The sequence below is a fragment of the Haliotis rubra genome, unplaced genomic scaffold (genome assembly GCF_003918875.1).
Source record: "Haliotis rubra isolate DU_JTF1 unplaced genomic scaffold, ASM391887v1 Scf28, whole genome shotgun sequence".
In the NCBI taxonomy this organism is placed as follows: domain Eukaryota; kingdom Metazoa; phylum Mollusca; class Gastropoda; order Lepetellida; family Haliotidae; genus Haliotis; species Haliotis rubra.
The window spans coordinates 994590-1006911 of record NW_025766891.1 but is presented as its reverse complement, the minus strand read 5'-3'; the positions used below and the strand labels follow the sequence as shown (position 1 = coordinate 1006911).

At 40.8% G+C, this 12322-nt stretch overlaps 1 protein-coding gene across 1 annotated transcript; it reads left to right on the top strand.

Annotated features, from left to right (window-relative positions):
- Positions 1-265: 265 nt before the first annotated feature.
- Positions 266-6499, top strand: LOC124281183 (sodium-dependent glucose transporter 1A-like). The gene is made up of 3 exons (XM_046717213.1): positions 266-881; positions 2951-3242; positions 5250-6499. The coding sequence occupies exons 1-3, from the start codon at positions 756-758 to the stop codon at positions 6329-6331; spliced, it is 1500 nt and encodes a 499-aa protein (XP_046573169.1). The 5' UTR covers positions 266-755; the 3' UTR covers positions 6332-6499.
- Positions 6500-12322: the final 5823 nt, after the last annotated feature.

The following is a 12322-nucleotide window of genomic DNA, read 5'->3' as shown; positions in this document are numbered from 1 at the left end:
GATCGTTGTTATGAAATCGTATTGGGAGGATTATGCGCATTTGGACCCGGTCATTGACACGACTCCTGGGTTCAGAGGCAGTGGGCTTCTTTCAATGGTTGACTGACCTTGCCATTTGTATCGGCTTTGTGAATTCTCTTCGGCGATTTGCATGAAAGAACAAGCCATTTTGAGAGTAGTACAACTGTTCCGCACGACTTAGATCCAGTCCCATCGATATTGCAGCTGTTGTACGATCGCATAATGACATACACGTGGAGACAGGAGGCACACCCTCCCGTAGCTGAGCTTTGTAGTGCAACGTATCACAATGTCATGCTAAGGCTCCTTGGATTGGACGTTGGAGATAATGGCAGGGTCAGAATGTTAACGAGGGGCCTTCATTCACCGCTGACGGTGAGGGTGGCGGAGGACGACCTCCAGATGGAGGATTGCAGTCACGTGACCTGGTAACCTACATAACAGTATCGGGTCGGAGTGACCTAGAACGTGACTGTGTATCGACGAGGCGCATATGCCTCCGCTCCAGCCTACATATGCATGGGTTCACTGTAGAGGCAAGGCTTGAGCAATGAGTGCCACAGAAAAATACGGAGATATACATGGCTTGGTATAATAAGTACGCTTGTGTTACAGGTGCATCGCACGAAGGTGGAGCTAGATAACATGGAATGTTATTAATGTTGGCACATATTGGTTGACCCCATTTATACGTCAGACTGAGCCGTGGGACAGTTGAATTGATTATTGGAACCATGGCAGAAGAAGACAACTTTGAAGAGGAGGACCAACGTGCAAGCTTCCGGCAGAAACTGAAGCATTCTGGGTACAGACGGAAGTTCCTACACACTATTGTGTTGTTCCTGTCGTTTGCCGTTCTGGTAAGATGGTGGCCGTTGTCACTATATTAGTCCTAATTTAAAAACAATAGTCCTCCCCCTTTAAACAGATGATCCAAAGTAAACTCCGTTCTGAGGGAGTGGTAATATACTTCAGGGATGGATTGTCAGAGGCAATCAGCGAGGGTCAGAAAATATATTACGCAATTTTGGTGATGGTAATGAAATTTGATTTTTTAATGATAATGTATATCAGTTCAGCAAAAAACATATGACTAATTTGGTTTGTTGATTTTGTTGGTTTGTTCGTTGTGTAACGCCCCACTCAGCAGTATTCCAGCCATATAGCAGCGGTCTGTAAATAATTGAGTCAGGACCAGACAATCCAGTGATCAATAGCATGAGCATCGATCTACGCAATTCTAACCTAGATCTTCAGGGGTCTGGCCCCTTCGGATGAGTGACTCTATTTTTCCCAGACACATTTAGTAACTTTTTGATAGAAACATAATCATAACATGCCTATATGGAACTGTTCAAATCACACGTTCAGCCAAAACGTTCATCTTACAAGGCAAGACAAGGCTTTCATGTTTTTAGCGAGGCGATGCATGATCAGATTTAATGTTTTCGAGGTGACTAACTCCGGGGAGTCATTTAAACCCCGTTTTTGCATTTCCTTGCTTTGTTGACCCCTTAAATTATAAATTTGTATCGTCTTGTACACGGTACTTCTGTTTTTGAATATTATGCTGTTAGGCATCAGTAATCCTAAATGCTGAAAAAGGACTAAAATCAACAGTGTTTTTGTTTAGTTTACCTGCCACCGGTGAAGGTCCGGGTTAGAATGAACCTTCAGTAACCCAGGCTTGTCGTAAGAGGCGATTAAAGGGATCGGGTGGTCAGGCTCGCTGGCTTGGTTGACACATGTCATCGGTTCCCATTTGCGCAGATCGATGCTCATGCTGTTGATCACTGGCTTGTCTGGTCCAGACTCGATTATTTACAGACCGCCGCCATATAGCTGGAATATTGCTGATTGCGGCGTAAAACTAAACTCACTCACTAGTTTACTTGCCCTTTCCGAGACAGTCAGTACTATTAACAGAGATTCTATATGGAGAGAAAACATTGAAGATGAGTTTTGTTTAAATACCTTAAACATTAATTGTCAATTATGGTAATTAATGCTTTTATGAGGTCAACTCTGGGTACTTGTTGAGGTCGTGATCTCGCTAATCAATGTAGTAAATTGTTACTACCCATCTTTGTAAGCTAATGCTCTGACAAACGAATGTACTTTGTTTCGGAAGCAAAATCGTAAATATTAATGTCTATAAGTTATTCATTCCCAACTCTAAAGAGCAAATAGTGAGTGAGAGAGTGAGTGAGCTATGGTTTACACCGTGTTCAGTAATATTCTAGCAATCTCACGGCGGGGGACACCAGAAATGGGCTTCGCACATTGTACACACGTGTCGAATCGAACACGGGTCTTCGGCATGATGAGCGAACGCTTTAGCCACTAGGATACCCTACTGCCCCTAAAGAGCGAATAGATAAAATGCCTTCGTTTGTAACTAGACAGCCCATTCAACTAGCATAACCTCCAACATTAATATACAAGCGAAAATTATTTTATACCTGGGAAACAAACAGATACCTTGAAGATTTCTTTCTGAATCCCCGGTAACAATGGATGTTTTAAGTATTTGTTTTAGATATATTTTGGGAACGGGTGGCCTAGAGACTTTCAAATCGCTGTACAGTGTTGCGTCCCTCAGTGTGTGCAGACTTCGCGAGGGTGTTAATTCTCATGCAAGGCTTTTCATGATATTTATTTTGTGTTTTACACCATACGCAGAAGACATGTAGATCAAAGAAATTAAAAGTTGACTCGTAGACTTTAGTTGGGTTCCTTTGTATATATGTTTTTATTATAATCTGTAGTGTCTTCGATAAACCATACTCCTGAGTTTCACAAAAACAGTAAATGTTTAAACCCTCCTAAAACACCAGACTTTCCTCGGTCGTATAACTGACACCTGGTATTCTAACTCAAAACGGTGTTAAATAGACACATATACATTTTTCCACATGTTTTTTTTCAGGGTGTCTGTGATACAATCCATTATCCAGCATTCCTGGACCTGGCCCTGATAACAGGAACCAATATAGAACAGGCTTCCGTCTTCTACACCGCTATGTCCGTCGGCGGCCTGGTGGGTTCAGTGGTCATGGGATTCCTGTTTGACAAGCTGACCAATCACAGACTTTTTCTTCTAGCTGCTTCTAATATAGGTGGCGCTGTGACTTTAGCAGCTATCCCCTGGTCCAGCAACTACCATCTGACAATATTCATCTTCTTTATCAACTATGTGTTTAATCTGGCATTTGATACAGGTAGGTAACAACTATATACTTCATAAATTATGGAAATAGTTTTGACTTCAAAAAACCTTTATCGTACCAATCAAGACATAACTTTGGGAAACAAACCATTTGGATAATGTAGAATCTGGTAGATATCTGAGAGATAAGAGCGAGTGAGCGAGTTTAGTTTTACGCCGCATTTAGCAATATTCCAGCAATATCACGGCGGGGGACACCAGAAATGGGCTTCACACGTTGCTCCCATGTGGGGAATCGAACCTGGGTCTTCAGCGTGACGAGCCAACGCATTAACCACTAGGCTACCTCACCGCCCCTGAGATATAAGAACATATAAATATAAAGAATAACTCTCCGCAATAAACGACCTTATTATAATAATAGAGTAGCAGCAATTATAAACAATATGAAATCAAACACGGACGTAATGGGGATGGGGGGTGGTACTGTGATGATGATTTTACGGGGTGGGTCAATCAGTTTGATCTGGGGAGGTGGGGGTCATCAATTTTGTACGCACGTACTAGGGTTTGTGCAGGGGCCATTACTCTGTACATAAATTATGGGGTGGGGGTGGGGGGGGTTCATTCACACTGTACACGCTTCTCCCAAAAAAATCATCAATAACTGTGCGCGTAATTTGCATGTTTGTACGCCAATTGCTGTATTAAAGCTACATACAAATATTATTATATATTTTACCTTCTCTAGTACCGGCAAATATGAAATATACAATATTTTGTTTCTTCTGATATATGGAATGCATTGATGTGTCACGATACACGCATATCGATCTCAATACCAGATGTGAAAATAGAACAGGAAAGTTTCCGACAATAGGAAGAATACTTCAGTCAGTCGCACCTGTTTTTTTCCATCCATACAAGGAACAAAGCATTTATGCCGTCCAATCGCAGCCTACGATACATCGGCAACTGTCTGTGAGCGTACTTGCTTAGACAAACACGTGCCCAGCAAGTTGCGGCGTTTGTCTCTTCCGTTTACAACGCTGCGTGAAACACTCTCGCACTATCTCATATCAGTTGTCGTGTCATGAACGGACACTCACTTGTTTACTTAATACACAGCTATACCTATTTTATGTAGGCTGAAAAAAGCAGGTAAGTAAAGAAGGGAAGCAAATCCTAGAGTCTTAGTCATGCCAGGTTTGCCTCAAGAGCATTGGGCTAAGTTAGGTGCACCTAACCATATTGTATATGTATACACGATTATACAATAACATTCTGGCACACATTTCAGTGTCGACCATAGGTGAATGAGTGAGAGAGTTTGTTTTCAGTAGCATCCTAGGATTATGAATGTGTGCAAAATGACGAGCGATCTCTTTAACCAGTATTCTGAAATTTATTGTTTTCGATCCAATTTTGTTCCAATGGATAAATTATAATTTATTAGTTCATCAAAAGAACGTATGCCCCCTTTGGTTTGTTGGCGTTGTTTGTTTGTTTGTTTGTTGTTTTGTAACGCCGAACTCAGCAATAATCCAGCTATGTTGCTGCGGTCTGTAAATAATCGAGTCCGGACCAGACAATCCAGTGATAAACATCATGAGCTTTCTTCATGCAAATGGGATTCGATGACATGTGTGAACCAAGTCAGCGAGCCTGACCAGCAGATCCCGTTAGTCGCCTCGTGCGACATGCGTGGGTTGCTGATTACCAATTCTAACCCGGACCTTCACAGTTAGCTTTAGTAGTACTGATGGCAAGTGTTTGGGTGGGTTGGTGAAGTGATTAATTAAGAAAGGGGGTTGGTGTGTGGGTTAGGGTGATGGGATGAGTGGAACGATGGTCGTGATATCAACCACTGGATTGCCTGGTCCAGATTCGAATTGTTACTGACTGCCCTCATGTCCTTAAAAATTGCTAATAAACACGCAAATAAAACAATACACATAGTTGTGTCGAAATATCGTGAACTACAGTTAGTTAAACTATGCATGTCACCTATTTGCCAGTAGCAGAGTACAATCTATGTCATGTCCCGTATCTATTCCAGGTACACACGCAGACCTTCTAAACACGTGGGGCAAGGACGGCAAGATGTTTCTTCAGTTTCTCCACTTCTCCTACGCACTTGGAACCATCCTATCGCCACTAATCGCGGAGCCATTTCTTGCAGAACTAGGGGGAGACAACTCCACACACCAGTCATCACAACACGTCGATCTCACCAGACTTCTCCCCAACAATACGGCTGATCTCACACCTTATGCTGCCGTGAAGGACAACTCTACGATCCCAGTTTACGACAACCATCCGAAGAGTCAGATACAATATGCATACTGTATCGCGGGACTTTTATTCCTTTTTTCGGCTCTGCTCATGGGTTTAGAGGGTTGTGTAAATCGCAAGAAACCCAAGTGTGCCGTCGTTAAGGAAGACCATCGAGAGATCCGCGAACTTCAACCGAGGACGAAAGTCATAGTTCTTGTGATTGTATCCGTAATATATTTCTTCCACTGCGCGTCCGGGCTTACGATTTCTGGCTACATGATGGCATTCTGTGTCCAAGACAGAGGCTGGAGTAAAGAAACATCTTCATACCTTGCCGCAGTGTTTTGGGCGGTTTTTGCCGCCTCCCGCCTCGGAGGAGTGTTCGTCATCAAATACATATCCCCATTGAAACTAATGTTTCTCTGTAACTGCTTGTTAACGCTATCAGTAAGTGGACTTTGGGTCGGAGTTGCTGCTCAAAGTGATACCTGGGTGTGGATCTGTATCATTGCCACATCTATAGGAGCGGCTGTGTTCTTTCCAACAGGGTTTATCCGTGTGGAGACCGACATCATGCCAGTGACGGGGATGGTCGCTGGTATCATGATGCTTGCGACGAACGCTGCGGGGATTGTTAACCCCTTGTTGGTGGGGTATCTGATGCAGGAGGTCTCCCCGAAGTGGTATGTTTATGTAACCTTCGCCGAGGTTGTTGTGTGTTTCGTCTGTTGCTTCGTACTTGATGTTGTGGTCAAAACTATGGTTACGAAGCAAAGGTCCAATTTGAGTGTCCCCGCTGACGAAGATGGCGAGGAAAAGTTTGTTGCAGAGCATCAATCACAACAAAACGCAGTGACCACATGAGAACTACATCCGTCAGCCTCGTGTAGTGAGTGAGTGAGATTTGTAATATAGCACCTTTAGTGAAGTTTTACATCTGGATTCAGAAATGAAAAACATGACAGTGAACAAATCGAAACATGAATCTCATTAACCAATCAGACAATGACCTACTTTTCAGCCGATCCGAATGTTCTCGTGTGAAAGTGAAAAGATACACTATCCTATGGTTACACTAAATTCCAATTGTTTGTGTCATAAGAAAGTGGTATTTACAAATGAAATTTAATTTTAAACTTTAATATAATCGTATTTCTATATTTGATGGCAAGGTGTAAGCAGCATGACCTTAACTGACTGACTGACTGACTGAGTTTGGTTTTACGCCGCTTTTAGCAATATTCCAGCAACATCACGGCGGGGGACACTAGAAATGGGCTTCACACATTGTGCCCATGTGGGGATTCGAACCCGGGTATTCGGCGTGACGAGCCAACGCTTTAACCATTAAGCTACCCCACCGCCCCATGACGTTAACCAGGGAGACTCTATAAGGGGGAGTGGTCACTCCTCGGAAAGCTCCTAAGCTATGCCTCGGCTCGTCACGTGACCAGTGCAGCCAATATGGCGACAGCGTAGTTTTTAAGATTGAGCCCGGTTTATTTTCAACAGCTGATTACATACGCTGAGTGTTGTGACAACTGAAAACCTACATGTAGAAGATAAGTTACCTATTCTGTCACTTCATTTTAAGTCAAATACTTGTTATTAGTGTCAGTATAAGTACAGTAGCTTTGTAGTAAAGTTTCAAGTGGGCATGTTGTAGCTCACTGGCTTCAATTCTCAGTACACAGCGAAGAAAGACTAACTTATATCGCTAAAAACTTCTTTCACATATTCGTTTAATTTTTAGAAGGGAAATATACCTTTTGTTAAAAGGTGTTTGCAAGTAATAGTGATATTTTCATACCTAAAAATTTTTTGTTAGGGTGTATTTGAGGTGTGTGAAAAATATGACATATCGCCGATCTGCCATTGAAATACTACAGGGCGTTGTTTGAGTGTTTCTAGTTAGTGTTCAAAAACATCTTTCACATACACCTTCAATTTTTATGAGGGGAATATACCATCAGGTGAAAGGTGTTTGCAAGTAATAGTGATAGTTTTATAATTTAAAAAAAATTGTTAGTGTGTATTTGAGGTGTGTGAAAAATATGACATATCGCCGATCTGCCATTGAAATACTACAGGGCGTTGTTTGAGTGTTTCTAGTTAGTGTTCTAAAACATCTTTCACATACACCTTTAATTTTTATGAGGGGAATATACCATCAGGTGAAAGTTTTTTGCAAGTAATAGTGATATTTTTTTTATATTTTTTTTGTTAGTGTGTATTTGAGGTGTGTGAAAAATATGACATATCGCCGATCTGTTCTGATACGCCATTGGTGCTTGTGATGCTTGAGTGTTATAGTTCTAAAACTTCTTTCTTTCTTGTTGATCTTAGTATTTGACAAAACTGGAAAGGTGTTTGCAAGGCGTTGTGATAGTTCTAAACTTTCTGTTCTTGGGGGGTCTGTGACAGTGTCAGTTAACATTCTGTCAATGCCCATGTCATTCCACACATGCAATAAGATATCTGAATTAGTTACTAATGTAAAAAATGTCTCAAAGTAGATTTTTATAAAAAGGACAGCTGATGTTAACATGTGTTCTACCAATAGTTTTGCGTTCTTTAACATGTTTGGGGAGGGATGGCCGTGGTGTATCATTTATTCTTTCATTCATTCACATATGTTCTTTTTCTTTTGTTCTTTTTCTTAATTTCTTTCCTTCATTCACATAAAATTCTTGCTCTTAATTCATTCATTCATTCATTGTAAAATTCCAACCTATACAATACACTGGCTGAAGTACTGTTAAACGCAGCCGAAGTTGCGCTGGGACCGAACCAAGTCACTGTGTGCGTTGGAGCATGACGAGGCACACGTTAATTAGTACAAATGGTAAAGAAAGCAAGCGAGTGACCTATCCCTGTTGTAGAGTATCCCTGCGTTAACTAAGACTTCACAGACTGCCTCCGTTTGAAGAGGTAGTAAAATGATTCACAATTCATCTGGCTCACTAGTTACACCAGTTACACACTGTTATGTGTACTTTGCGCTTATTCAGTGTATTTTTGTAACGTACAAGGTGATCGATATAATATTAAATTCGTACCAGACCGTCAAACATTTCTAGCGGCCGAGACTCGTTTTGAGATTTCAACGATTTCCAGATTTCCGTTTGTCAGAGCACGCTGTACGACAGAGCACGCTGCACGAAATGTTTGCAAGGATTAGAAGGAGCGCAGTGTTGCAATATAAAAGTGATTAGATGTATCAAATATTAAAGATTAACATTTATGTATCCAGTTGAATGGGTTGTTCTTAAAAATTCTGGACTGGTTATTGTGCTGAGTTGCGCAATAGGAACTGAACCCAGTCAGCAGGAAACGAGACTTTTTGACTTGTGTATGCGGATCTCAATGTATTAAAGGTCACATGCAACGTAAAACACAACTTTGCAGATTCTGATACCTTTCGGTATGGACATACCGAAACAAATCGTCAAAAATGCAAATTCAACTTATAAAGTTGAAAAATAACGCGATGAAAAAAAAAACGCGCGGAATCGGAGTTCAAACGTTTCGCTAATTTTCCCCAGACTTTTCTGGGGAAAACGGGTTTCAACAGCTGGGCTGCGCTCATAGCACGTGCGCAGTGAAATAGGTTCGCGCAACTTGGAAGCGGGTTGTCCGGTGAATACTCGGTGAAGGCTTTGGTGTGAGCTATTTTTCTAATGTTTTGTTGATATCTCACAGGCGCGAGCTTTTTATATGTTATGACAGTAAATTAACTGTTTATATAATTTCACCACACGTTCTTCTTACCGAGTCACTTTCTCAGTTCGATACTTAAAAGCAACGTCATTATTTAGCGTTGACAGAATTTCTAACTGTGATATAGATATGTCGTTGTCACAGACAAAACTCAATGTTTTGTTTTATTGACATCTGTGTGTCTGCCTGCCTGTCTGCTAATGACAATATTCAATACACATCTGCTATCACTGACCACATGCAATTTGAACTTAACACCAATCAGGCTATACACCATAAACAAAATGCATTGATTTATGGCCCGAGTTCGGTCTCTGTCACATTATGTAATTACACAGACAGGCAGGTGTGATAGTTGAACACATGACATGTTATGATGTCTGTTGATTGCAAAATGTTATACACAAAAAATGAGCATGTATTTACAAAACCCAACATCTCTACATATACACACACAATAAGCCGTGAGGGCATATGCAAATGAACCAGCCGTTACACTTGAGTGCACACCCACCCGCTCTGACTGGGTTCGGTATCCCGGCTGCTTCGTTTCTTGGGAAGTAAACCGAAGTACACAATTTTGCACTTTTGATTTGCGATTGTACGCTTATAATTTTGTTTATATGTTTTTTCATAACCAGCAATGTATATTATATGTCACGAATAAGTGATAATTGTGTTTTAATTATGTTTGATTTTTTTGGTTGCATGTGACCTTTAATAGGTGACACAAGTGACTGCTATACATCGAAGCAGCGGACTGGATGAGGTCTGTGTGTCTCTATGTGTGTGTGCGAGCGCGTGCTTGTGTGTGGATGGAGTGATTGAGTTTAGTTTTACGCTGCACTCAGCAATATTCAAGCTATATGGCGGCGGTCTGTAAACAGTGGTGTGTGGGGGGGGAGGTGTGTGTGAGTGTGTGAGTGTGTGTATGCAGTGTTACGTATTTTCTGTCATATTACCTTCTGGTAACATTCCATCCCCACTCTTACAGTACATCTGTTTCAGTGTTATGATTCAACTACTTTAATCATGTTTTATTTTCCATGTAATTTGGTTACACACTATCATCAACAAGACAAATTTGTAAAATGTATTTTACACCATTACTGACAATAGGGTCAAAACCAGCTCAAGCTTAGGGCGGAGGGCCATTTACTTTGAATTTGTATTTCTGATTCGGGGGTTATTTCTTTTCAGGTACAAGTACAAAAAACAAGATTACTGCTGCTTTTCATTAAAGTCTTTTGAGAAATAGGTTGAGTGTTCCTTTTCAGTATTTCCGAAATGAGTACAACTTTTGATATGGACAACAATTTCTTACATTCTTTGTCACGACTTTTCAGAGCTACTTCTTGCTCCTTCATCAAATGAATGTTGAGTACGTGTATACATGATGCCTGGTTTACACAACAGCGCGTGGGATAAATGTACAGAGATAGGAATACCATGACCAGGAAAGTGTACAACGACAATGCAGTAACACAGCCAATGAGATGTGAATAACGTACAAAGACAATACAATGGCCACGCCAATGAGATGTGAGTAACGTACAAAGACAATACAATGATCGAGCCAATGAGATGTGAATAACGTACAAAGACAATACAATGATCGAGCCAATGAGATGTGAATAACGTACAAAGACAATACAATGGTCACGCCAATGAGATGTGAGTAACGTACAAAGACAATACAATGATCGAGCCAATGAGATGTGAATAACGTACAAAGACAATACAATGATCGAGCCAATGAGATGTGAATAACGTACAAAGACAATACAATGGCCACGCCAATGAGATGTGAGTAACGTACAAAGACAATACAATGATCGAGCCAATGAGATGTGAATAACGTACAAAGACAACACAATGATCGAGCCAATGAGATGTGAATAACGTACAAAGACAATACAATGATCGAGCCAATGAGATGTGAATAACGTACAAAGACAATACAATGGCCACGCCAATGAGATGTGAATAACGTACAAAGACAATACAATGATCAAGCCAATGAGATGTGAATAACGTACAAAGACAATACAATGGCCACGCCAATGAGATGTGAGTAACGTACAAAGACAATACAATGGCCACGCCAATGAGATGTGAATAACGTACAAAGACAATACAATGATCGAGCCAATGAGATGTGAATAACGTACAAAGACAATACAATGATCGAGCCAATGAGATGTGAGTAACGTACAAAGACAATACAATGACCAAGCCAATGAGATGTGAATAACGTACAAAGACAATACAATGATCGAGCCAATGAGATGTGAATAACGTACAAAGACAATACAATGATCGAGCCAATGAGATGTGAGTAACGTACAAAGACAATACAATGACCAAGCCAATGAGATGTGAATAACGTACAAAGACAATACAATGATCGAGCCAATGAGATGTAATAACGTACAAAGACAATACAATGATCGACCAATGAGAAGTGAATATCGTACAAAGACAATGTACAAAGACAATACAATGAGCAAGCCAATGAGATGTGAATAACGTACAAAGACAATACAGTGATCAAGCCAGTGAGATGTGAATACCGTACGACAATGCAATGATCAAGCCAGTGAGATGTGAATAACGTACAACGACAATACAATGATCAAGCCAATGAGAAAGGAATAACGTACAAAGACAATACAATGATCAAGCCAGTGAGATGTGAATACCGTACGACAATGCAATGATCAAGCCAGTGAGATGTGAATAACGTACAACGACAATACAATGATCAAGCCAATGAGATGCGAATAATGTACAACGACAATTCGAATGATCAAGCCAGTGAGATGAATAACGTACAACGACAATGCAATGATCAAGCCAATGAGAAAGGAATAACGTACAAAGACAATACAATATCCAAGCCAATGAGATGTGAATAACGTACAAAGACAATACAAAGTCCAAGTCACTGTGTTCAGGGTATGTAATACGTACTATTATGTCAGAAAGTGCCAGTAAAATCTCCAAATCATCATCATCAACACCACTACTGTAGATCAGTTGTTTGATTTGCCTCAGCAATATTCCAGCTATATGGCGGCAGTCTGTGAATAATCGGATCTGGACCAGACAATTCAGTGATCAACAGCATGAGCA

Coding starts and splice junctions, on each gene's coding strand:
- LOC124281183 (XM_046717213.1), top strand. CDS start 756: ATGGCAGAAGAAGACAACTTTGAAGAGGAGGACCAACGTGCAAGCTTC. Junction 882..2,950: donor TCCTGTCGTTTGCCGTTCTG/GTAAGATGGTGG, acceptor GTTTTTTTTCAG/GGTGTCTGTGATACAATCCA. Junction 3,243..5,249: donor TAATCTGGCATTTGATACAG/GTAGGTAACAAC, acceptor TATCTATTCCAG/GTACACACGCAGACCTTCTA.